This window comes from Rhamphochromis longiceps, linkage group LG7, assembly GCF_057381845.1.
Source record: "Rhamphochromis longiceps isolate RC_006_pf linkage group LG7, R_longiceps_female_GT1.1, whole genome shotgun sequence".
NCBI classification, from domain to species: Eukaryota; Metazoa; Chordata; class Actinopteri; order Cichliformes; family Cichlidae; genus Rhamphochromis; species Rhamphochromis longiceps.
This window is the reverse complement of record NC_140563.1, coordinates 32,090,676-32,117,929: the sequence shown is the minus strand read 5'-3', so window position 1 is coordinate 32,117,929 and position 27,254 is coordinate 32,090,676. Positions and strand designations below refer to the sequence as shown.

The window sequence follows — 27,254 nt, the reverse complement described above, 5'->3', positions numbered from 1 at the left end:
GACGTTACACCCGTAAGGCCGCTGTAGCCGGAGTCAGAGTGCATACACGGACGGAAACCCAGGCTAGACTCGCTGCGGTACCGTATACTGTCTCGCTAACCTCCCGTTTATACTTTGTTCGGGTCTCTTCCTGACCGCGGCCCTTTCCTAGCGTCTCTTCTCATCCGGACACGTGTGCTTTTTTTGTTCCGCTCGTCTTCTCTCCCACTGCGCATGTCCGTCTTCTTCACGCTACGTCACTCCCTCTTGGCTGCTTCAGGCTGTAAACAACCCCGTGACCGTTTTCTAAGGGTTGTAAATATGTGCCCTCACACTCAGTCATCCACGTAAGTAAATCCCAAAAGGTTGATTCTGTTAATCTGGACGTAACATTTTCAGTAGGAGAAACATTTCGTCACTCATCCAAATTACTTTTTCCGTCTCAGCTGACTGCCACTGAATGAACAACCTCACAGCCCACTGTTCATTCAGTGGGCTGGTTTCAGTTATTAACAGTGTTGGGAAGGTTACTTTTAAAATGTATTCCATTACAGAATACAGAATACATGCCCCAAAATGTATTCTGTAACCTATTCCGTTACGTTACTCAATGACAGTAACGTATTCTGAATACTTTGGATTACTTAATATATTGTGGCGAGTTCAGACAAGGAGGAGACGGAGGTATCGTTTGGTCTTGCTTCCCGTGAGCTAGCCAGGGAGCACAGCCGTTTATTACATTTGCAGAAGAACACACTGCCACTAGCTAACTGCTCAGCGCGGCAACCACAACACACATAGGGCGCCCTCTGACCCCGGAAGGACACACCGTCGCAGCGAGAGGGCGTCACCCGTCACCATGGCAACATACACAAAACATAACTGTACAAGCAGAACCCCGAACAGCCCTGACCCGCTACAATACTATCATGCTTTTTACAACAACGTGAATGTACTATTGCTGTGTGATTTATTACTATTACTGAAGGTCCGCGACTCCGAACTGTAGTAAAGGGACCTCTGACTAATGCTGGGCTCACACTGTGCGATTTTTGGCCCATTTTGAGCCGATTTTTGAGTCGTGCGATCGTTTTGGCGATCGGCCCGATTTTGGCCTTCATCGTGCGTCGTGCATCGTGTAGTATACGTGGGGTAACGAGAAGCGATTGACACCTCACGACCAGCTCCCGATCATCAATCGCTTGGTCGTGAGGGTGTCACCGCAGTTTGCCACACTGCGCACGCGCAAACACAAATGTCAGCGAAAAAGACGGCGTAGCACGGCAGTGCAGCGTGTGATCTGGACACAAGCGATGGAGGCACAACCTGTAGAACCATCCGAGCCCTTTCGATGTGGCCTCACAAAATTATCACGACCACAACAACCGTGAAAATAGTTGGATCGACACTGCTGCTCAATCACAGCTGCCTGACCAATGTTTTTCATTAGCAATTTAGCAAAGTTGATGGTGGTGGTGTGTCTGTGTGAGTGAAAGACGGAGAGGGAGAGCGAGCGACAGAATTTCTGTTATAACCTTCATTTTTATGGACGCACAGTGTGAGCACTCAGGTCGCATCAGAGCATCGGGCCGTATAGTGTGAGACCCTGCATCGTGACCTATGAACTTCTAACCCCTGCGAGTCAATCGTACAGTTTGAGCAGGAGCTGAATCGCGCGACTGAAAAAATCGCACAGTGTAAGCCCAGCATAATACGGCGGGGTCCCTGTCGGCTGGTAGCCGAAAAATAGCTCTACTTTGTTGTGTGGGTCAACTTTTCTTGCGACAGACAGAGAGAGGCGTTGAAAGGCTGCTCCAACGGAACTTGTTGTTTTCGGAGGAAAACACGAACACAGTGTACAGTCGAGTCTTAATAGCTTACTTACAACTGGGCTCGTCAGGCACTCTTCTTGGCTGCAGTGGTTATTATTATATTTACATGCTTCCAGCTCCCGTTTTTGCTCGATGACTGCTCGTACCTTTCCACTCCCCTTTTTCTCCCTCCTAGCGCTCACAGACACATAACGTGTATGGCAGTCCATTCTCCCAGCAGCATGGACTACACTGAACATGATGCTACATTCTTTAGAGCAGTGGTTCTTAACCTTGTTGGAGGTACCGAACCCCACCAGTTTCATATGCGCATTCACCGAACCCCTCTTTAGTGAATTTTTTTTTTTTTTTCAAATTCAAGACATAGATATGTTTTTTTACTGGTGCACAAAATGAGCCGTACATGAACATCACCTTGTTCAAAGAACAAAACCAACACAATGCATGAACTTACAACAAATTACATACCTGCAAATCAGTGTGACTTCTGCTGTTGCCTTTGAGAGACCAGTTCAGATATGCGTGGCTTCACCTTGGCAAGTGCCAGTCTCATGTCATTTTCACAGAAAAGTCTGTTCCTTTTCTTCGTTTTTATGTCCAGCATCGTCGAAAAGGATTGCTCGCAAAGATATGTTGTAACAAATGGTATAAAAAAATCCAGGGCTTTCTTAGCAATAATTGGATACTTGTCCATTTGTCGACACCAAAACGTTGAGAGTGTTGTTGTTCTGAAGAGTTGCTGTTGAACCTGGCTCTGCTGAATTTCAATGATTTCGTCAAGGTATTCATCATTGACATCTGCTGTCTCAACAGCAAACGTGAACGGCTGTCTCACCCATGCTGGATATGACTCTCTTGTAGGGAAATATCTGTCGAGAGACTTTGCAAGCTCATCTAAGTGCGTTGCAATTGTTTGCTTCAGTTCCGTGGATACAGAAACATCTCAGATTCCAGACACATCTTCGACCTTACTTACACAGTTGTCCAGAAGGGGGAAGTTTGCAAAGTTGTTGTTCTCTGTTCGTCGTTTCCATAACGTTAGCTTTTTTTGAAAAGCCTTCAGGTGTTCTTCCGCTTCTATGATATTGACTCCACCACCCTGCATCTGCTGATTGAGATGATTGAGAGCTGCGAATATATCAGCCATGTACGCTAAAATGAGAATGAACTCAGGATTTTTGAAGCAATCTGCATGACAGTGTTGGTGCTCTTGCAAAAACAGGGCTAATTCCACACGCATGGCAAAAACACGATTCAGCACCTGTCCCCGGGATAACCACCGAACATTAGAATGGTACAGAAGTACCTCGAATTCAGAGCCCATTTCTTTACACAGCTCACTGAAGATGCGGTGCCTCAGAGCACTATTTCGCACATAGTTCACACATTCCACCACGGTTTTTAATACTTCTGCCATTTTTGGGGGCAAGGTTTTTGTTGCCAATGCATGCCTGTGCAAAATACAATGAGTCACAATGATGTGTGGTGCATCGGCTTTTACTAGCGCACCAAAACCAGAGTTTCTTCCCAGCATGACGGGAGCTCCATCTGTACAAACTGCAGAAACCATGTCCCATGAAAGATTGTTGTCTCGGAAGAAGTCATCCACAAGCTTCTTCACATCGGCTGCCTTAGTTGTTGTTGTAAGAGGCTTACAAAATAAAAAATCTTCTTTTATCATGTCATCTTTCACATAGCGCACAAAAACAGTAAGCTGGCTTAGATTAGCAACGTCTGTGCTCTCATCGAGCTGAAGGCTGAATTTTGCCGGGCTTGAAATCAGATCGGCGACTACTTGAGCCAAGATGTCTTTACTCATGTCTTCTATTCTGTCGCTGACGGTGTCATTTGAAAGAGGAATTTGTGATAATTTACCTTCGGCCGCTGTTCCGAGTATCAGATTTGCCATCTTTAACGCGGCTGGTTTCACGAGTGTTTCACCAATGGTGTGTGGCTTGCCCTGCTTTGCGATCAGGTAAGCAACTTCGTACGATGCTGTGAGGATCGGTTTGTTAACGGGTACAAATCCAAGAGCAGGCAGAGTGGGCCTTTCATCGAATCTGGCTCTCTTCACCTTGAATTCAGCAAGTGTTGTGTTCTTGTATTCCCCGTCTCCATGCAGCTTCAAGAAGTGTTCCTTTAGTTTTGCCGGTGCGAGACTAGAGTTGCTCAACTTGGCGTTGCAAATCATGCAGATAGGACGCTCACTCCCATCACGTTCCGTGATACATGTAAATCCATACTGTACATATTCGTCCAACCACTTTCTTTTTTTGCCCGGCATAGTTAGTATGGATTAAAATGTTAAAAAAAAAAATCACGCGAAGTACTACCACGACATTCACATGTTGACTACTGCGCGCGCTACATTCCCCGCAGGCCTGATTGGCCAAGCAGTGTAGCATGATCGTGTGCAGCCAGTGATGGCCAGAAGGGGGCGTGTCATCACAAATTTACAAGATAATTCGGGCGTGGCTGGACCTCTGCGACCTCCGCAGTGGAGGCTCTGCCGAACCCCTGAGACCGACTCACCGAACCCCTAGGGTTCGATCGAACCCAGGTTAAGAACCACTGCTTTAGAGCTATGCTTGTAGCATTCTGCCTGTTAGCTTAGCACAACAACAACAACAACGAAAAGGCGCTCTCTCACCCAGGAAACACACAGTCGCAGAGAGAGAGAGCGTCGCCCTGTAACCATGGCAACCGTAACGCTGCCGCCTGGAACAAAAGAACGTAGCTGTCAAGCAAAACCCAAACAGTCCTGACCCGCGACAAAATGAAACAGGAAAGTACCGCAGTGTAATCCATTTATTTCAACAAAGTAACTGTATTCTGAATACCACCTTTTTAAACGGTAACTGTAACAGAATACAGTTACTCATATTTTGTATTCTAAATACGTAACGGCGGTACATGTATTCCGTTACTCCCCAACACTGGTTATTAAGCAAATGTACTGTTTATAGGGTTTGAGAAACCTGCAGTCAGCTGAGACTGAAGAAGTCATTTGGATGAGGGACGAAACGTTTCTCCCACTGAAAACGCTACATTCAGATGAACAGAATAAAAAAAAATATCAACCTTTTGGGTTCTACAGATATAGAAACATGCATGCCTGCAGCATCTCCACAATCAAGCACAGACAAAATTGTTGATTGTGCAATCATCGAGTTGTTCATGAGAAACAAGATTTGTTTCTAAACAAAAAATCCATTCTTCATCATTTTTCTTGAAAGCTGTTCCACTTTTTTCCCCCCCTCATGGCAGGTCTGCCACAAACGTCATTTTAAATCAACAAATGGAATTTTTTTTTACTCCACACTCATGGGAGTCATACTTTTGATTGTTGTTGTCAGTATTTTCTTTGGCTATGAGTTTTGACCAAAGACCAGGCTGCTTCAACTTAGCTGAGGGTTTGCCTGACATGGACCAAATAACAGACACATTGTAGCATATGGACCACATTTGGCTCACAAAGTTGCTGAAACCACTGTCAAGCCTATAGTTCACAAGTTTTGGGTTACATTTGGTCTATTCAACATTTTTTCCAGTGCTGTAGCTGACCAGGCCTTAAGAATTAGAGATTGGATCCTAATGTTTCTGTCATTTGGGGAAAAAAAACTCTAAAGGCTTCTTATGGTTGTTTTATCATTATTATTATTATTATTATTATTATTATTATTATTTCTACATCTCTCAGGTAACAAGATGTTGTCTACAAAGGGGGAGCAGAGAACATTCAGCAATGGGCGTCTGAGAGACCAGTGGGAGAAGAGAGCCCAGAGCATCGCCGACGACAACAAAAAAGAGGAACAATGGAAGCAGAAAAGTTCCACCAATCTGTGAGAATAAACCTTTTTTTTGTACAATGTAAAGAAAATGTTGAAAATTTGAAAATGCAGCTATAAAGATTTTCAGATTTTTATCTTATAATTTATTTCCCAATTTATTATCACATTATTCTACGAATTCCTGAATCACCTCCATCATTCAAAGACAACAGTAAAATCAAACTTTAATGTCAATAGATAACTGGTCCAAAGGTACTTGTTTATGGAGCTTGGGCTGACTTGAAAAGACGCAGAAGTTTGTTTCTGGTCAAACATTTTTAAAAAGTAAGTTTTACATAAAATACATTTTAATTTTCACAAATCATTTAATTAATAATTTGAGACCAGCCTGTAATCGCCAGCCAGGAGGTTTGGTCCTTGGTCCACAGCTGATGAATGTTTCTGTACCTAAGATCTGTATTCATATACACTGATCCAGCGTGTTTTTTTGTTTTAATCTGCAGGCTACTCTCAAAATGGAACTATCACTGGCTGGTTGCTAATGGAGACAAGATGAAAGATGGCATGAGTGAGTTTAAGAGGGTCACAAGTGGTGCAGCTGAAGCAGAAAAAAACAAGCCCAGAATTCGATTCAAAGTTGTCCCTCCTCCTCCCAAACCCAAAGCCGAGCCTCCTCCTCCACCACCTCCTCCGAGAAGGTCAACATCACCCAGACTTCGAAGGCAAAAGCGCAAAGTAGAGGTTGATGCATTTCGAATTTGCTGGAAGGACTCCTGGATGAGCTTGAAGCCACCAAAGTATCTTTTTCTGAAAGCCCAAGAGTTGCAAACCAGAATTCTAGGGTTCACAACCATAGAGCTAACTAAGAACAGCAAGTACAAAGCAAAGGGAAGCGGACTGAAGGGTGAATGGATGTTTCCTGCTCATAAGTGGAATCAATCCTGGAAACAGGTACAAACACTAAAATTTAATATTGCCTGCAGTTTTTGAGGTCTGGGAAATATTTTGGGTACAGTCCTGACTACACGACATAGCTTAATAGAAGGAACTTCCAAGGTGCCATACATGTAAAAGTGCCTAAAACACCCAAACAGGGTCAGAAGAAAAATAAACAAAACAAATCGTTAAATATCCTTCAAGGGACAAGTCACCTGATCTTAATCAAACAGAGTTTGCTGTTCAGTTAACATCCTGTTCAGATTTTGTAGATAACTTTGCAGTGTTGTCTTGTTTTTCTTGTTTCCAGGTGAAGAGTCCAGGCCAGGTGGAGCTTTCTGAGGCAAAACAGTTTCACTGGGATATTCTATTTCAAAGAGAGAACGTTTGTAAGGTTGCGATAGAAACATATTCTCTTCCTGTTTGGGCTGGTACCTGGAAGATCATGAACTTTCCCTTCAGGCAGGAGAAAAAGGACTGGGATCATATCTGGACTGACTACCAACAAAACCTAACCAACAACTTTGATCAAATACAACAGCTAGAGGAGGAGGTGGGGATCATTACAATGACTGTTGTATTGTTGATTTCTGCTCTTTATGGTTTGGCCAGATGCTACATGAGCACTGAATCAGATAAACACTTATTAATATTTGTATTACCACTCTTGAATCATCAAACAGGATGAACCCTTTGACTGGGAGGATTCATGGAAAATGTCTGGAGCAGATTTTGAAACAAACGACTTCACAGATGATGAGACGCTAAGTGAGAGTTCCTTCAGTGCGGACGCTGAAGTTATGATGACTATAACTGATGTGTGCGTACCAGGATGGAGCAAATCCTGGCTACTGTCAGCAGCTCCTCCAGAGGAAGGTGAAGAACGGCAGAAAAGCTGGAGCACTTGCTGGGGATATAAGCAGCAGCTCAGGTGAGTTACCACTGTGTTCTGCACCTGATGCTAAACATAAAAGGGCTATATTTGTAATAAGATTCATGAAGACTTGTTATCTTGCGTTATGATAAGACAACTTGATAGTTTGTAAAACTCCACAAAAAACACAGACCTTCAAACAGGCACATTTTTCTACACCTGATGCTTTCTGGCTAACATTCACACGCTGATGAATGCATCAAAGAGCAACTTGGGGTTCCGTTTCTTGCCCAAGGCAAGCAGACTGGAGTAGCCAGGGATCAAACCACCAATCTTCCAGTTAGTAGAGGGCCTGCTCTAATTCTTGCTCTACCTAGGTTTGGAAGCTTTTGTTCCCTAATAAATGAAATGGTCATCTAAAAACAATTTTGCATTTACTCAGGTTATCTTTGTCAACTATCACAATTTGTCAAACAGGCAAAAAATAAACTTTGTTTAGTGGTTTCTTGTTTCCTGTTTTATTGTGAAAGTCTATGTCTCATGTGAGCGTGTTCAGTTTACCTCCCTTGTCTCGTCTCGTTAATCACTCCCAGCTGTGTCCCCCACCTGTCTGTAATCTCCCTGTGTTTCTCTGAGTGTTTTTAGGTCGTGTTTTCTGTCATTGTAGTGGCTGGTCTGTCTGTGTATCCACCATGCTTCATGATGTCCGTCGTCATTTACCTCTGCTCATCCTCCTTCATGTTCAGGTCCTGGTTTGTGTTCAGTAGTTTAGTTGTTCTCAGTTTAAATAGTTTTCAGTCCCTTTTGCTGTTTCTCCATTTGCATTTTGTGTTCAATAAACCACCTCACCTTCACTACTGCAATTAGATCCTCCTTTATTATTTCCCCACGGCTCACTCCACTCGCCGTGACACAAACAGAAACAAAACAGCTACAAAACCCCTCTGTTTTGGAGTTGCATGTCTTTCTTGGTTGTTTTTGTGATCTTCCCAAAGATGGACCTGATGAGCAAATCAGCTCAAATGTCTTCAGATTCAATTCAATTCAGCTCAGTTTTATTTATATAGCGCTAAATCACAAAATCAGTCCCCTCAAGTAGCTTTGTATTATACGGTAGACCTTACAATAATACATGCAGAGACCGGTTGGGGAAGGAAGACAGGATAAAAGACATGCTGTGGACGAGAGCTGGAGATTAATAACAACTATGAATCAGTGCAGAGAGGTCTATTAACATATAGTGAGTGAGAAATGTGAATGCATGGGAATCTCCCAGCAGCATCCCCCTTTTGCAGCATAACAAAGGGAGGATTCTGGGTCACCTGATCCAGGCCTAACTGATTCAGCCCTAGCCTGAATCACACATGGTTTACTATTTCTACTGTTATATTTCTATGAAAAGTTCTTCTTCATGTCCATTTAACCAAACCGTGATTTCATCCACAGGTGGTGCAAAGCTTCTGTAAACTCCAATCATCAACACAGTGCCATGCTGGAGAGAAAACGCAAAGCTACAAACTTCCTCTTCACATCAGAGTTGGACGAGGAGATGACAGACACCACTGAGTGGATGGAGGCCTGGAAGGCTCCAAGAGGATGGTTTAAGGTAGAGGAGGAGGAAACAGAGGAGGAGGGGGAAGCAGAGGAAATATATGTCAAAGGGGAGGAGGAGGATGAAGGAGTGAATAATGAGGACAGAGATATGGATGAGGAAGAGGAGGATGGAAATCTGGATGGTGTGGAGGAGGATGAAGGAGTTGAAGAGGAGGAAGCTTTCAATAAAAATAATGTGGACAAAAAACTAGAAAAGGAGAGAAAAATAGAAATAGTTATAGAAAAGAAAGAAAAAGCCCTTAACAAGAAGGCTGAAGATGATGAGGAAGAAGATGAAGGAGTGGATGAAAATGAGGAGGAGGAGGAAGAAGAGTATGAAGATACTGACAACAAGAAGGAGGGCAAGGAAGAAGACAATGAAGAGGAACAGGATGAAGATGGTGGAAGGGAGGATGGAAACAAAAAAGGCAATCAAAAAGATGACAATGAAACAGATAACGATGAGGAGGAGAAAGAAGAGGAGGAGGTGGAGGAAGGGGATGAAAAAACTAAGGTAGAGAAGCAGGAAAAAGACACAAATGAAAATGATGAGGGTGAAGTAGAAGAGGAAGAGCAGGACAGTGAATTGAATGAAGATGAAAGGGATGACAAAGTGGAAAAGCTGAATGAGGAAGGCACAGACGAAGAAGAGGAAGTGAATGCAGAAATAAAGGAAGAAGAGGAGGAGGAAGACATAGAAGATGAGGAAGAGGAGAACAAGAATGGCATAAATGAGGAGAAAGGAAACCATGATGGTGGCAGGGATGAAGATGCAGAGGTAGATGAGGAAGAGGAGGAAGATGAAGATTATAATAACAATGATGATGAAACAAATGTATGTGAAAAAGAAAAATACAAAGAGATGGACAAGAAAGATAAAGGTGGAGAAGAAGAAGAAGAAGAAGAGGAGGAAGAAGAAGAATCAAAAGAAGGAAAAGAAGAAGAAGCAAAAGAAAAAGAAGAAGATGAAGATGAAGAAGAAGCAAAAGAAGGTGAGGAAGAAGAAGAAGAAGAGGAAGAAGAAGAAGCAAAAGAAAAAGAAGAAGATGAAGAAGAAGAAGAAGCAAAAGAAGGAGAGGAAGAAGAAGAAGAAGAAGCAAAAGAAAAAGAAGAAGATGAAGAAGAAGAAGCAAAAGAAAAAGAAGAAGATGAAGATGAAGAAGAAGAAGCAAAAGAAGGAGAGGAAGAAGAAGAAGAAGAAGAAGCAGAAGAAGAAGAAGAAGAAGAAGCAGAAGAAGAAGAAGAAGAAGAAGAAGAAGCAGAAGAAGAAGAAGAAGATGAAGAAGAAGAAGAAGAAGATGAAGAAGAAGAAGCAAAAGAAGGAGAGGAAGAAGAAGAAGAAGAAGAAGAAGAAGAAGAAGAAAAGGGAGAGGGTGGTGGGGATGAAAAAAATGAAACAGAAAGAAATAAGAGTAGTAGGGTTAATGTAGATAAGGAGGAAGATGAAAAAGATGAAGATGATGACAAAGCTGATGAAGATGAAGAAGAGGATGATGTGCAAAAGAATGAAGGCAATAATGTAGATAGCGAGGATGAAGAAGAAGAGAAGGAAGAAGAGGATGAAGCAGACAACGACCAGGAGAGTGATGAGGATGGTAAAGACAGAGAGGAGAATGAAAATGTTGACGAGGAGGAAGGTGGTGTAATATTTGAGAAAGATGAAGAAGAAATTAAAGAGAATGACAAAAAAGCTGACCATCACAAGGATGAGGAAGAGGAGGAGGAGGATGAAGAGAAGGAGGCTGGTGAGAAAGAAAATGAAGCAGAGGTTATAGTAGAGAAAAACACAGAAGAAGAAAAGAAGGTGAAGAAGTCACAGAAAAGAATGAAACATAAGCCCGATGTCCCGCTCCATCTGCAGTTCCACAAACTGAACGCTTGCTTTCCCTCCTGGAAGCAGTCATGGATGGTGGCAGTAGCTCACAGAGGAGGTTGTGATGCTGAGGATGAGGCTTACGAAGAGGGTGAGGAATCGGAATTGAGAGCTTGGAAGGACTCATGGAGGATTTGTCGCTATAGAAAGCCAGATGATGATGACGTGGTGTGTTTCTCTATGGAGCACCGGAGTCAGCGGTATATGGGACTGACGCATGAAGAAGACAGCATGCCAAACAGTGAGTGGACTCTGAGCTGGAAAATGAACAAAGAAAAAGATGAAGATGCTGAAGAAGAAGAAGAAGAAGAAGAAGAAGAAGAAGAAGAAGAAGAAGAAGAAGAAGAAGAAAGTTAAAATTTTCTGAGAGGGGAAATTAGAAGTGCTGGGTATTATTTATACCTGATATGAACTAAATGTGTCAAAAGCTGGGATTGTCATGTCTTATTTCAGATGCTGACCAGAGATACTTTTAATCCAAACTTCTGTTCTGCATGTTTAGGTTTAGGCTAGGCTACTGGAAAACTGCAAAAAGATATTTATTTCAACTGTTGATGCCATCAACAACCTCACATGCCCAGAAGGAAGTAACTAATACAGTTAGCAACATGTCTGTGTTTACTTTAGGTCAGATTTGAAAACTACTGATGAGTCGTGATTTTTTTTTCTTTCTTTACGCTTCTTATATAGTTTGGTGCTGTTTTGTGATCCTTCTTGCTTGAGTGAATGTCAACAATGAAAAGTACAAAGTTAGCATGACAATTAACGGTAGCTATGCAAGCTAGCCAACTCTCAGTCGGTAAAAACAATAGCATTTACATAAGCCCGGAAATCCACAGTTCATTATCAGTGGCTTTCAGCAAGAGTTCTCCAGGTTTTCTTAAGGTCTTTGAGAGTTTTTCTTTTCAGTCATTTTCAGTCCATTCCTTTTCCTTCCCATTTTCAGAGAAATTATTTTTTGTTGTGTATTTGTTAAGCACGAGCCACTTAACACTGGCCACCTAACTCAATGGATAAAAGAGTGTAACCTATGCATAACAACTGAGCAAAGAACCAGTTTTAAAGCATTATTTTACAAAGTTTTTTTGTTACAAAGACACATAATTTAATAAAACTCATGAAACAGTATTTCTGCACAAAACAAACAATTATTAATGGAAAACATGGCTTATATTGACATGGTGTGCAGAGTGTCCTTAACAACTTTGAGGAAACTGATCAAATGGAGGACAAAGAAGGTGCAGAAAATGAAAACAATATGTAACAGTATCTTTATCCAGTGTCCTGCATCTGGCATTTGATTCATCTCCTGTTTCCCAAAGTCCCATCAGAAGTGGTCTCAGTGGAAAGGTGGCTGTCAAGAAGCCATTCATACAGAGGGGAGACAGGGAGAGAGGCTGAGAAGTGCCAAATTACACAAGTACTGGACTAAAAATGCAGTGGTTGAAACAAAGATAAAGTGGTTGACAGCTTAAGAAGAATGTAGGAAAGGAGCCAAATGCCAGTTGGCCTCTTTACACTCAGCATTCGATGCTAAACTAATTTGATAAGTACACTCAGGGAGGATATCCTCCAGAAAGGCCAGCATAAATTTCACAATTTAACTTTTAAAAAAGTTATCCAGATCAAAAGCATAAAATGTTATGGGTTCTTCACTTGCTGATGCTCCAGAGCATCATTTGATTAAACTTTATAAAATCTTCATCTTTGACACTAGAAATTTGATATTAAAAATGATAACATACAAGGAAGTGTCCTGCTATAAGAGTACATATTATTATTTTCACGTTTACAGTTATAGCTGCTTTTTCATCCTGTGTTACTAAATTTCTGCTAACTGCCTTCTACTGCTAGACTGTTTGTGTCATTAGACACCAAAGCTCTGAGGGTGTTGTGAAGATGTACAATTTACCCCACATCAAAACATAAAAATCAATAGCCAAGCAGTGAGCAGCTAATGGCTGTAATTGGTTAACACAATGTACTGACGGGGTAAAATATGAAGCACTTTAAGAGAGGTGACTGAGGTTTGTCTGATTTTTAAAGTAAGAAAATGTCATATTGGTGTTGTGTAGATGGAAGAGGCTGTGCAGAGATCAGTCTTAAACATTTATATGGTGATGTGCGTCTTTACTGCACTCTTTTGTGATACAGTGAAGATCAAACTGCAACTTTTATTAAAGTTATAAACTGTGAATTTTACAGAAAAAAACTGCGTGTTTGTTTTCGCACAACTTATTCACACTTAATAGCACTACATAAGCACATTTTCAGTATTTTAGTTTCTTCCTGAGAGTGAGCGGTCAAGACTGATGTCAGTCTGCTTCATGTGTGCAGATCAAAATCTCTGTCTTTAGAAATTGAAATAAGTTTATCCAAAGTATTTTGAGAAATCATTAAAAGTAAAAAAAGAAAGAAAGAAAGAAAGAAAGAAAGAAAGAAAGAAAGAAAGAAAGGAAGGAAAAGAGAGACCCAAACTGAGTTCTAGTGTGGATTTAAATTGGATCTTGGATTTAAATTCAAATTCAAATTCAAAATTTATTTGTCACATACACAGTACGATATGCAGTGAAATACTTAGACAACTGCTCGTGACCTAAAGAAAAAACGACTATGAATAGGATAGGAAATAAATAGGAAAATTAAAATGAAGGGTAAATTTCACTAGGAAAGAATAAATAAAATATAAAAATTAAAGTTAAAAATAAAATAACTGTACAACAAAATACACAATACACAAACACACAATATAGAAATGTATAAGAATATATGAAGAAATATAGAACAACAACAGCAGCTGTACAAGTACTAAATGGTAATTAAGAAATATAATGTCCAGGGTTGTGCAATCCACATGTGTAAGTGTCTTGTGCAGTGCAAATATGCTTAAAGTGATTTATTTAAGTGACTTAGTGATAAAGTGATTCGATTAGATGACCACGCAGTGTAGTTGTGCAGTGGCCACTAGTGTAAACAAATGTCCAGAATGTCCAGTGTGTGTGTAAAAACCATATGTGTGGGTCAGTACTATGTGGTGGTGTGATTGAGAGACCGTATCGCCTGCGGGATGAAGCTCCTCCTCAGTCTCTCTGTTTTGGTCTTCAGGGAGCAGAATCGCTTTCCTGACCTCAACAGAGAGAACAGTCCGTTGTTGGGATGGCCGAGGTCCTTCACTTGGTCCAGCACCGCCTGCTGTAGATTGAGTGGAGCCTTTCTCATTATACCTTTAGACTGCATAACAAATGCATTACACTGCAAATGTGTTTTTGTGCTGAGGAGTAACATAGTTGAGTGTCCTTTGGGATTAGTGACTAGTGTTAAAGTTTTTGTTAGGTTTGTGCATCAGTGCATTCTCAAACAGAGAGCAAAATCAATTTATTGAATGTGTTTGGAAACTTTTGCTGTAACTTGTGATGGTACAAGAAATAACAAAAGCACAAACCCAGGTTGAGAAAAACACTCGTCTGCTTTCAGTTCTGTGCTGACTGTTCTTTATAAAGCAGGCACTAGAGGGAGATGTTGCTCTGTCTCCATGAGGTTCATCTGTATGTAGGACAGAGTACCTTGAACTCCTAATAGTGTCTGGCTCACCTCTGAAGTCTGTACAGGCCCAGCAGACAGTGCACAGAACACACCAGTGAGAGTGGAAAAGATAAATAAGCATAAATAATGTAGCGCTTAACATAATATTAGAAGGAAGTGATAAATAATGAACTCAATTTGGAGTAATAAGTAAAATATGTATCTCTTATTAGACTGCTGGTCAGTCTGGAATGGGTAAGATGGATAAAAGACTCTGAGACTCATATTAAACCTATAAATCACTTTCCGTGAATGGCCATTATTATCTCAAATAGAGACCAAATACTGTGAAACCGCCACAAGTGCAGTTTACAAAAAGGGTGTCCAATAATTCAGTGCTCTATTTTCTCTCTGGCTCCACAGCAGGAGATGGCTTCCACAGCTTCTCTTCATCATTATATAATGATAAACTTGTAGCCTGCAAAGTTTCCCTCTACCCCTCCAAGTCTCCCTGCATTTTGTGAGCTTTCACATGCAGATTTCCTGTAGTGTTCAGATCAGGGCTTCCCCTCCTGCTGCTGACTCTCCTGCTGTGTATTAGCATGAGATCAGTCTGCATTGTGATGCTGCGCAGATTACAAAATACCCATTTCCACCTCTGATTGCCCCTCTGTCCTCAAAGTAGAGACAGATTAACAGAGGTGAGTGGAGTGGGGGTGGGGCAGAGCTGTAATACTGTTTTGGATAGTTTGGTTACTTCATCTGTGACCACCAGAACCAAAAAAAGATGCTTTATGTAATCTATGCGATATTTATTATTGATATATATTAGGAGTTTAGCTTTCATTATAATGACATTTGACTTGCAAGTGGAAAAAAATGGCATTTTGTATTTATTAGGAGAACATAGAAGAAACTGTTACCTTTCAAATAAATAAATAAACTATATGAACTTCCTGGAAGTTAACCAAAAACTCAAATTCTTCTGCTCACCCTAGATTTGATGCCAGCTGTCATTGTGCATTTCAACTGATTTGTAGCTTTGTTGTCTGTGAGGTGACTGCTACTAGGAGGTCATTCAAATGAACTCATTCTGCAGTGTTTACAGTCTGTCTGTTAGCTTCTAATGCTAATACAGGCAACAAACGGAGCTTTTCTACTGCTGCTTTGCAAGTTAGATGAAACATGATGTCTGATTTGATCAGATTCATGTTGCTCTGTACAACTCAGACCCACAGAACAACTTGCATATTTGTGTGTTGATTCATATAAACTGTGTTTTCCTGACTATCTTGGGTCCACATACACATTGTAGCTGTTATTGTTGCTACTGGATTAGAGCAAAATTTAGATCAGAGAACAATTTGTGATACAGATGAATTTCTAGAAGGTATCTGAGGGAAAAAGTTGCCCACACATTGAGTACCATGTCTGGACATCCATATTGCTTCACTTTCTGGCTCTGATGGACTTGTTTTGGAGCTGAGTTACAGCCAGACTCATCATCATTTTCAAACTGTCTGATTACATACCATAGCCGGTCACCTTGTGCAGGTGACCCATATACTGGCTTTGAGTCCGCCCCAGACCATTACCTGTGTGATCTTAGCAGGTGGGAAAGAAAAGTGAATGGACTTCTTTAAGTTTCTTGAAGATGTTTCGCCTCTCATCAGTGAAGCTCCTTAGATTACCATGACCTGGATGACAGAGAACCTTCACATTTTCTGTGTGTCATTCGCCCTCCCACTCTCTCCCGACACTACTGTCTGCACTGTCCCATCCAGTGAAGGCAAAAAGCCTCATGTTCTGAAAACTCAGCATCTTCCAAATCTTCTTCTTTTCTAAAATCACTGAGGTTATTTAAATGAAGATTTTTTTCACCATTTGGGATATTTTTGGCATTTGTTGCTCCATTAAGTTGGTGGCAAACATTTTGTGATCTAAGTGTGGACAAATATTATTGCACAGAAATGACATAAAAAGCTATTTAAAAAAAGATTAAATTGAGATTAAATGCACCAAAACGCAGAGCAGAAAAAAAAAACAGTGTGCAGAACTTAGAGCCATATGACTGTTGCTGTTTACACTCTCACTGAATACGCCTCACCCACCGGCCACCGAAACCATTCATCACAATGCAAGCAGAGTTTTTGAGAAGAAATCAGAACATCTGTTTAAGCATTTACCCCTGGATAAATGAATAGTTCATGACTAATAATACAGCCATTCTTTGCAATTAAATTTAATGCTGTGATTTTGGTTTTTGGGCATGGAGTGGTTTTAAGTTGTTTTATTTTGTACATTTACCAAATTACATTTAGGAGAACCTGGAATTATTCACCAAATTATTTAAAAGTACTATAAAACCCATAAAATAAAACTTATTAAAAAGGTATTTTACTCCCAAAAATCAGCGGCTGAAAGTTAAGCATCTTACTATACCAAGAACAGATTTCTATGTTTTCTATATGTTTCTTTCTGCTTAAGAAAGTGTGATACAGAAGTGTGTGTGTGTGTGTGTGTGTGTGTGTGTGTGTGTGTGTGTGTGTGTGTGTGTGTGTGTGTGTGTGTGTGTGTGTGTTCTTGTTGTGCACTATTGAAAGTTTCAGTTTAGGTGGATTTCCTTTCAGGAGCAGGGTCATTAACATGTGAAGGTGAGGTTAATATGCATATTTACAGGGTGAGAGAGTGGGGGATGTCAGCGAGAGAGGTGGAGGAAACAAAGAAAGAAAGAAGGCCTGTGAGGTTTTATATGAGCAAAGAATTGAATCTACTGAACCACAGATGGTTAAAAGTACTTTGATCTTTTAATTCTTTAATGCCTCAATGTCAGCTTCCCAAAAACCGCTGAAAAATCATTATATACTAATATTTTTTCCACTTTAAATAAATTTTAAACCTTTAAAATCAGTTATTAAGTCACCCTAGTAATATTCTCTTAGACATTAACCCCTAAACTAAAAGGCTTTTATCTATATGTTATGTTTTTATCAAGTTAAACTGAAGAATCTTTATGTGCACCTGTCTTTATGTCCTGGTGACCATCCAAATAAAGTCAATTAAAAAAAAAAAACATTTTCAGCAACACCTGAAAAACTTCAAAAAGTTTTCATTTAGTTACTTCCTCTCATATTATTTTAGCCATAAACGTTCCTTTTGTTCAAATATAAGGTGAGGTTTTATTTGAACAATTACAGGATCTTGCTACTCTGCAGATTTCTTTTTTTAGGAGATAAATTTTATGTTTGTGGTGATTTAACCTTTCTTTTTCCAGTATTCTTTTCATTTTTTTAAAAATCACCACCAGTATAAAAACCACTGGGCTCATTTTATACCCAGTGTAGAACAGATGAGAGATTCTGGCTCTCCAAAATTTTCTTTCTTTGTGCAGCATGTGAAGCATTTTACAAAACCCATTTCCACATGAAGTAGCTTTGAGTGAATTGCTGTACTTTTCTTGACATACGTGGGTAAGAGCCATCTAATTCTTCTTCTTCCATCCAAAGCTCAGCAAACAAAACCAATTACCTGATAACTAAATTAGGAAACACGTTATTTTTCTGGGCCACCAGAACAGCTTTCAGCCAGTTCCCAGTATTGTTGATTCCACCTTCACCTCCACCCAGACGGCCGTGAGGGGGCGTGGCTTCCGGAGCCCCTCCCCCTTGCAGGAGAATCACCTGGACAGAAGATAAGTTTTAGAGACACAAAACTGCGAGGGGGAGACTCAGGCCGGAGGAGGATTCACTAGATTCTTATACGGCGTTTTCGCTTTTATGAAGTTTTTAAAGCGGAGTTTTTAAAATATATTTTGGAGTAGCACCTGCTCAGGTTCTCAGCGTCTGAGTTGGTTTTATGTCTATGGATACTTTTCTCTGACTTCTGGAGCTACAAACGTAAACTTCAGGGAATTTTTTTCGACCTTCGGCTATTCGCGGTTTTATTGTACTTTTTCCTCCACTGTGAGTTGAAGAACGGCCAAGAAATCAAGAAGGTGGTTTGGAGTTTTTACTATTTAAATTTTTTTTTCACCACTTCGCTAAAATGAATTGGAAGGAGATGCTCAAGTAAGTCCAAATGACTCTCTGTGAAAATAGCTCTGTTTTTTTGTTTTGTTTTTTTAAATACTTGTTTTAAACCAAATGTATCTGTTTCCAGGTTTGTGCTCTGCGCCTTCATGTGTGTCCAGTCTGCTGCTGCTGTGTCTGCTTCAGGTCTGATCATCACACTCAACATACGGTCATCTGTGCTTGTTTGTCTGTTTTTTGTTTCTAATAAGAACAAAAATGTGACAATTAATTGGAAAATTCCACAATTACAAACTGTTGCTAAATTCTGACCCCTGCAGTGCGGGAATCTGGTGGATATGATGCAGTAGGGGTCATGTTGTTGCCGTGCTTTGGAGTCACTTGTCTAGTTCCGGTCTCTGGGACTCTGGGCCGAGTTCCATTTATGATTTAGGGCCAACAAAAAACTTTTTTTTTTCTTTTAAGTTGGTGTAAGATATAATTGGTCACCACCACAGGTCCCTTCTCCCTTAAACTGCCTATACTGATTGCTGAGTCTAGAATAGAATATAAGAGAAAAAAATGGAATAGAGTGGAATAGCCCTGTGGAATGCACACACAGATGTAGACAGAAGGGGGAGACGAACCCCAAAAACCAATGAAGGAAAGAATTCAGCAGTTTACCTGGAATAGCCCTCCAAATAGATTTTTGGACTGATTGTGTAAACCACCACCACCACCATCAGATCACCAAATTAGAAAATTGAGAAGAATGGTGTTTCCTAATGTCAGTAGACTGCAGAGACTTGGAATGCAGAGCTGTAGCGCTTTACTCAGACATTTATTTAACTGTTTTCTTCCATTAATTTGTCATCAGTTCCTATATGGCCACATGATTCAGAATATTAATTCATGTGATACAAATATGAGCTCCTGGTGATCAAAAATGTTTGGGGGGAGGGTTTTATTTGTGCAGCTTGTTAAACCATGCCTTACTAACATCACAAGTTGTACCACTTCATAAAGCAGCTCAAACTGTGTATTGTGTTGTCAGTGAACAGTGGCAGTATTTGAACAGCATTTTTGAATGTTGTTATAATTGATTTTAATCGGCTGGGGTTGTAGCTGCTAGAGCACAGAACACCCACAGTGACTTTTAATGTTTCATGTAAACAGTAGCTCTTAGAGCACAATCAGCATTAAAATGTTGAACTCAAATGAAAGCGTGTATTTTACTGCCCTGTGCACGAAATCATCACTTTAACAGTTTTCTGCAGCGGGAATCTGTTTTATTGGCAACAGTGTTGAGTTTTACTGTTGTGTTTTCTATAATAGCATTTTTTTTAATTGGAGTAGATGGCACTCGTGGGGATCATTTTATACAGAAGAACTGCATGATGTGTAAAATTCCTCTTTATTTGAATGTGCCCAAAGCGGAGAGCCCAGTTTAAAAGAGAAAGTTGATAATCACTGTCGTGGTACCCTTTATCTCTGAATGGGGTTTTAGGTTTTGTTGAGTCAGCTAACACAAAGAAGCCTGGTTGTAGTGAACTTCTTTGCTGCAGAACCTTCTGGTCTGCTTGTCAGGAGGGTTGATGCTTGTTTTCACTTCAGTTTGTAACGTTATGTTGATGTTAGTGGGACTTCAGTCAGACCAATACCCCACAATCTCCTTTGATTTTATTTTATGGGTCAGTTTCTTTGGCTCACATTTGCCTTTGCTCTGTGTGACATTTAAAATTTGTTGCGTTTCTCTTTTGCAGGTTGCAAAGGAGACAAATGCAGTACTCAAGGCACCTTCCCTACGATGCCCGCTCTTCCTTCCTCCTCTGTTACCTCTTCTCCTTCACTTCCAGTAACTTCATCTCTTTCCTCCTCCATTTCCTCTCCTCCTTCAAGCTCTGCTTCCTCCTCTTCTTCTTCTTTGGCGAAATCCTTACAGACCTCCCAGGACTTCCTGGGTCAGTTTACCCAGGTGAGGTCACCAAACAACGGGGACCGTAAACACCGTGACGCTAGCGCCGTACTGCCCTTCATCGGCCTGACCAGCAGTAAGTTCACACTTCGGTAATGCACACACAGATGTAGACAGAAGGGGGAGACGAACCCCAAAAACCAATGAAGGAAAGAATTCAGCAGTTTACCTAAAACAGTTTACCTGATGCTGTTCCGTAATTTTCCCCAGGATTTCTTTTTTGTAATGCATTTAAGATATATTTCCAGTTGCTCAGAAAGTTTTGTTGTCTTATGCTGTCATATACCTTCAAATAAAACATCATATGAAAAACTGTGAAAACAAAACTGGTAATGGGCAACATCATCTATTCAGATTAAATAAAGTCTTTGATCAAAGGGCCAATTGTTTAAAATAAAAACAGTATATTCTCTCTTCTGATTTAAGTGAGAGCTTTTAAAATAAAATGAATTCAAATGAATTTTCATTGTTACCCATCCAAATAGATACTAAAACAAACCCCTTAATTAAAAGGCGTGGTTGTGTGGGCCGTTGTTGGTTCACTTCTAGTGTTTTTCTGCCATTTTCGGAGGTTTGTTCAGACTCTCTGTGTTTGCTGATGTGAAGCAGAGGATCACAGGAATGTGCTGCCAGCTGGAGACTCTGGTTTATCTCACAGATACCGATACAGTAAAAAAAGAAATGCTTGACCTGAGGTCTGAGGGCACAGCAGTGGCACCCTGAACAACAAATTAAAACACAAAATAAGTCTTACTATACTAAAAATAAATCTTACAAAATTTAAAATCAGAAAGTCTAAGTTCATCTGTTAAATGAAAACTCCATGAAAGACAATCAGAAAAACGAAGACACAAGAAAGTTTTATATATTGAGTATAATTAATGATACTGGACTGAATACCTGTAATGGAGCTTACAGGTCATATAGACAGATTTACCTGGACAAATATGAAATGCATACATAAGGTTTGGTGTTCATATGAAAAAGGCATATCCCTAATGGCTCTGCAGACACAAGCTCCATATTCTGTATCTAATTCTTACAAAATATTGAAGAAAATAGTATAGATCCCCAATGTGCCCAGCTCTTGTACAGTTATGTAGAGTTGCTTACTTCAACATATTTGCTGGCAGAAACGTTAAAATAATCATTCTATAAGATACTTTAGATTAAGACTATATTCACACTTATAATTGCAAGCACTCATTTAATCACACTTTTGTTGCTTTTGTTGTTCCTTTCTCACTTAAAATGATCAATATTTCTGAAAAGCTCATGTAAGAGATGATCAGCTCTGTAAAGACCTCCATTACTAATTACAGGACTGTTAATTCTTCTGTATAGTTGCTACAGAAGTAGCAGAGAAACACAGTTTTGAGATGGGACACATTCCTGCCTTCATACATGGAAAGCATAAAGGTGGTAAGAGCAGTAGCAGGGTGCCCTTAGATGTTAGAGATAACAGCAGACCGCCAGGATATTGGTAAAATCAGAAACAGAGGAGCTGACGTGGAGGTGGTCTGCAAAGTGACTTACAGATACAGGAGGAATTGGATGCAGGTTAGATTGTAAATGACCTGGATGGATTTGTTGTTGGTTCCCATTTAAATATCTGTTTTTGTTGGGTTTTTTGAGGTGCTGAACAGAGTCGAAGCTGCTGTAAGAATGGAGGAACCTGCATCTTGGGCAGCTTCTGTGCCTGCCCTCCATATTTCACCGGGAGAACCTGCGAGTATGACCAACGAATCAGGTAAACCCGAATGCAAAAATATTAGATGTGTGCTCCTGTATAATGCTCTACTTACTCTAAAATGCAAATTAATATTGACTATACTGGTTGAGCCAACTTGGTCTAATCTAACTGAGACTTTGAGAATATGTCTTCAATGTCTCTGACTGTTTTATGACCAGAAATTATCACCAATATGGTTCTTATGTCACTGGTTTAAAAAATCTTAAATATCTTAAAGAATCAAGTGCTTGGGAGTGGTTTTAATTTCGGTCATCTGTGTGCAGGACCTGTGGTTTGATTCCTCACGGCGAGTGGGTTCAAAAGGGCTGCTCCTACTGCCGCTGTGGTTATGGCACGCTGCACTGCTTCGCCAAAGTCTTCCATAAAGACTGTGGTAAGATCCAATGAGGACTAAATAGAGACTTGCTGCAGTTCAGACCAGGTTTAGCTTTTTTTCAGAATCTAGAGGGCCCGCGTGTCTTGACTGTATTTGTATATTTCCATGTGGTTCATTCAGTCCTTTAGATGTATGATCAGGTAAGCGAGGGCTATTTTTGTTTCTGTGTGGATGAGCTGTTGATGGCCATCAGACAGTTTGAAAACTGTCGTTCACACTTTTTCAGACTTGCAACAAAAACAATTCCCTTCAAGTGTAAGTGTCGTATTCAAACTCTCACCCCACCCACTCATTTACAACTCAAGGCAATGCATTCTTCAGCACAAACAATGACAACGTGTAAGCACTTTTAAGATAAAGCTTATCCAACATTTGTTTTGAAGTATGAGTAGCTGCAGCTTTTTGAGTGATTATTTTATTTATCATGAGCTCCATTATTTCAAAATTCCTTAGCCAACTTTCTAAATAGCCTAAAGCCAACACTTTGGATAAATTGGCCTATCATTGCTGAACATACAGACATCCTAAATCTTCTAATCTAAGAATTGTGCAGTTTTCCAGCTCTTTTTGCTGATAGCGCCTCATGCCTTTTCTGCAAGTATCTGCTTTTTTTTTCCCCCTCCCAAAATGTTTTTAGTATTAAAAGCAGAAAATATATTTGTTGGTTCTTTAGCCCGTCAGTAGTACAATCCACTCTTCATCTTTTTTTCTAACACAAGAAATAACAAAGGAGACACCGTGCAGTACAAAGCCAGGTTTGGGTGAAAAGTAAAGTGACCATGCTGTGTGTAAGATGAGCCCTCTTGAGAGAAAATGTGTTTTTTCTGCAATAAACAGGGCCTTAAAAAATGACCAACTACAGAACATAAAATAAGGCCATAAAACAGTTAGTGAAAAGGCTTTTGAGACACAGAATGATAACAAATCATAACTTTAATTCTACTCAAAATGACAGTTTTCCTGTTTCTGTTTTCCAGATGATTCTGATGAGGTGCGCTGGTATCGTTCATCGGCTGTCAGGATGATTCCCACTGGCTGCTTCTTCTTCTATCTGATCCTGCTTTCTCCTTTGTATTTCTTCATCTGATGCCTTGAAACACCTGGATTTATGTGAAACTGTGTCTTAGCCTCAGCAGGATATTTTTGAAAGCTTGAAATCAGAAGTGAGTCCGTAACAGAAACAGATTTTCTGAAATCTATCATTTTGCATCCAGAAGGAAGAGACACACTTTGAACTGTAGCTGGACTGGACTGTGTCCTGATTTATGGGGACTCTTTTTTTTTTTTTTTTTTTTTTTTTTTGATGCTGTGGTTTATAGGGATCCACAGGCCACCCTGTCCCCTAACCAGATCTATTTATACCCCCTTCTCGTGTGAGCACTAAGAGCTCAGTAGACTTAACCTTTCTCTTTCAATGTTTGCATTTTGAAGGATTTGCTGAACTCCCAAGTTAACGCGATTCAACCCAAAAGACCCAACATACAGCCAACATAATTCTCCCAATTAAAATGTTCAATATATCATTCAGAACTTCTTCTCGTTCAGACAAACCATGTACCCCTATTTCTTTGTTTCTATACCCATATATGTGTCAGATGTCTTGAAGAAGAAATGAAATATGTGAAGGAAGCTGTACATAAGATTTTTATGAAAAATATAATTTTTTCTTTGGTAATTTTAGGATCTCTTACTAAACACTAGATTTTTTTCTCTTTGTAAAAGATGATACAGAGTTTCTGTTTTTTACACTTTGTGCAAAAAGACAGAAGACACCAACTCAGCCAGTGTGACATTTTGTCCTTAAATATAAACATGTACGCACTGTGTTTATTAAAGATTTACAGTACTGTGCCACTGATGGTGTCTGTATGGTGAGAAAATTGCTTTGTCTTCATTTAAACTATAACACTCAGTTTACCAAATTAATATGATTGCATTGCAGCTTTTCCTTTCGTTCCATCTCTGTGACTCTATTATCTGTAGGTATTTTCAGAAGGAGCTGTTGTCTCCCTGCCTGTTATCTCCAGAGTTTATTGATGAGGTTAGGATTGATTATCTGCTGCTCTCTTATCTTAAACAAACACATCAGCTGTTGTTCTGTAGTCTGTCGCCCTGCCAGCTGCTACAGATCACAGCTATAATTAACAGGCAGAGTAAAAAAATAATTTATATCAAAGTTAAACAATCATTACAGTATCTGTCTGCCTTGGAAGCTATAAAAATAAACTCTTCATTAAAAAAAAAAGAAAAAAAAGAGGTCTCATTGAACAAGACTGTCCTCCCTTGGAAAAAAAAACAATGTTGTGTTGTTTGTGCAAACTCTTATTACAACACATAGCTGTTGTTTGTTTTTTTTTTTTTTAAAAAAGATAAGTGACCTTTAGAGGTTGTGTGAAAAGGGGCTGCTGGTGATGTGGCGTCCAGGAGGCACAATGAAGCACCCTGGTGAATTCAGCTTAGTGCTTTAGTGTTGTAAACCTACCCAAAACAAATCCCAACAGCAAGTTAAAGGGGAACTTGAAAATCAGGTGTTTGTGCAACCAGCAACATGTCTACCTCGTAATAACAACTTTCTCTGTAACCCTGGGAGGTCTTAGTTATCAGTTAGATAAGGAGTAACCCCTAGATAAATATGTGCTAAAGGAGTATTTTAAAAAAACATGTTTGTATTGTTCTCTGACTGACAGCTTAGGCTTATTCTTGGTTACCGTACTTAAACATTCCAGGGATACAGTGGGAATATTTCCAAATTTAAATTCACAAACTGTTTCATGGAGAGTAAACATAAAAGAGAATGTGTGTGTGTGTGTGTATGTATATATGTATATATATATATATATATATATATATATATACACACATACATAAACATGTATGTATATGTATTACTGATATATCACTATGAAACATTGTCTATTTAATACAATATAACCTCAAATGCTTACTTAAACCTATATTAAACTGGTGGACATGGACAGCTGGAGACCTGTTACACTCTTTTGACATGTGAAGTCTGCAGCCTAGGGAGCACGGGTAGCTGTTGCATTACAGTGTTAAGTCCGTGCAGTATCAGAAAACAAGCCGGCATGTGGACATCTACGTGGATTCTTGCAATAACTGTTTGATGATGAAAATTACATCACTGGGATCTGAGCGGACCCACGGATGCAGAAAGTATAATGCCTGCTTTAGATAAATGTCAGTCTGAAGTTTGTTGCCACCAAAGGGCTGTGACCGCTGTGATAAAAGGAGACCTATTCACATAATGTGCTCCATTTTTTAGTTTCTTCATTAGTGATTTTATATTCTTGGTTTGTACTACATTAGATTTATGGTTTAAAATAATTTCTGTCTTAGACTGTCTGTGGTGTAGCTTCTTAAATCATGTCTTGTCTCCCACAAGCCATTTTTAAGACAACTTTCTTTTGATTGGCTGCTTCTAAAGAAATGTAATAAGGGAGGGGCTTCTGTGCTCACAGCAGATGATATCTGCACTCACTGACATCATGCAGTACAAAGAGTAGAAAGAACTGTGTGAAATTGAGCTTTGGGAGCAGAGTTTTATCAACAAGGTTTACTGAAAAAAGCTGCATTTAAACATTGGTGATAAGAGAATCCAACATTTAATTATTTTTTTTACAAAGTGATTCAGGCAAAATTTCTCTCCTGGTCTGATTAAATCTTGCAGTTATAGTTCTGTTGGACAGACCAGAGTTAATGGGTTCTGTGGGTGTTTTGGGGCAAGGGGGCAGGGGGCACCCCTTCTTACTAGCATTCATTGAGCCACAGTAAACAACTACACTGTAACATAATTATGCAGATGACAATATCACCATCCTAATTCACCAGGTGACAACTGCTCCATAGATTATCTCCGCAAGGGACAAATAAAAGGGATGTGCCTGAAACACCTCTGCTAGATGCAGATAAAACCAATGATTTAGCTGAAAAAGAAGAAAAATGGTGAGCGTTAACACTTACCTGGACTGTGCTCTCTGAAAATCTGAGACCTGTCAGACATCATGATGTAATCCTGAAATCAGAGATAAATTGGTTACAAAGTCTGTCATCTGAAAAAGAAAGCGAATCAAAAGATATATGCCCATACAGAAATGAGAGAAGCTTTTCCTATCCAAAAGCATCAATAGTCTGGTCTCCTAGAAAGCAGAGTCACAATAAAGAACAAAGAAAAATGAACATATAACAGAATTTCTTAGGTCTCTGCACTGCTTCAAATGTGTCAGAGCAGAGATTGAAATCCTGCTTCTTGTCTATAAATCTTGCAAGCAGTGGCTCGGGTCTTCTGAGGCACTGCTTGGTAAATGAGAAAACTTAAAGAGCTACAGTTTGAGCTGGATTCCCGGGCAATTCAAGGTGAACCTCTCCTCTTTATAGTATAAAATAATGCTGTTTTGGCCAAACTGCTGGGGTGTGTCAATTAGGCACAGGGTCTTCATGGTGCATGGGATTTAATGAAAGCGACGTTCGTCTGTCACATCCTTCTTTAATGTCTGCTCAGTTGATAATCATGAGATGTCTGACGCCACTGCCCCTCGAGCCTCTTAATGCAGACTTCGTATGCCTCAATTGTTCTCTCTTAAGGCCTTCTGTATGAGAGCATAGAGAAGCTGACAAAAGAGAACTGTGTGTCAAACTGTGCTGAGAACGCGTTGCCTCTGCTCACTTCTCTTTCATGTTTCATGCAGCTCATTTGCAACTTTTGCATGTTGTAAACTTTGTCCC

The 27,254-nt window shown here is 39.9% G+C and overlaps 2 protein-coding genes across 3 annotated transcripts in view; both read left to right on the top strand.

Annotated features, from left to right (window-relative positions):
* The window catches only part of LOC146665646 (uncharacterized), a 32,412-nt gene extending 14,414 nt beyond the window's left edge, over positions 1 to 17,998 (top strand). For both annotated transcript variants that reach the window (XM_085413369.1, XM_085413370.1), the window contains exons 2-6: positions 5,512 to 5,653; positions 6,106 to 6,553; positions 6,849 to 7,091; positions 7,222 to 7,469; positions 8,859 to 17,998. In XM_085413369.1, the coding sequence (XP_085269495.1) occupies positions 5,520 to 5,653; positions 6,106 to 6,553; positions 6,849 to 7,091; positions 7,222 to 7,469; positions 8,859 to 11,235 (3,450 nt within the window). In that variant the 5' untranslated portion in view covers positions 5,512 to 5,519 and the 3' untranslated portion in view covers positions 11,236 to 17,998. The remainder of the gene's footprint in view (positions 1 to 5,511; positions 5,654 to 6,105; positions 6,554 to 6,848; positions 7,092 to 7,221; positions 7,470 to 8,858) is intronic.
* A 111-nt stretch (positions 17,999 to 18,109) lies between these two features.
* tdgf1 (teratocarcinoma-derived growth factor 1) lies at positions 18,110 to 24,926 on the top strand. The gene is made up of 6 exons (XM_085413371.1): positions 18,110 to 18,467; positions 18,559 to 18,614; positions 20,171 to 20,458; positions 22,018 to 22,132; positions 22,399 to 22,508; positions 23,489 to 24,926. The coding sequence occupies exons 1-6, from the start codon at positions 18,445 to 18,447 to the stop codon at positions 23,596 to 23,598; spliced, it is 702 nt and encodes a 233-aa protein (XP_085269497.1). The 5' UTR covers positions 18,110 to 18,444; the 3' UTR covers positions 23,599 to 24,926.
* The last annotated feature ends 2,328 nt before the right edge of the window (positions 24,927 to 27,254 follow it).

What these genes read in the sequence shown, in the direction of transcription:
- tdgf1 (XM_085413371.1), top strand. Translation starts at nt 18,445, where the DNA reads ATGAATTGGAAGGAGATGCTCAA. An exon ending in AATTGGAAGGAGATGCTCAA is followed by an intron (nt 18,468 to 18,558) that starts GTAAGTCCAAAT and finishes ATCTGTTTCCAG; the next exon opens with GTTTGTGCTCTGCGCCTTCA. An exon ending in CTTCATCGGCCTGACCAGCA is followed by an intron (nt 20,459 to 22,017) that starts GTAAGTTCACAC and finishes GGGTTTTTTGAG; the next exon opens with GTGCTGAACAGAGTCGAAGC.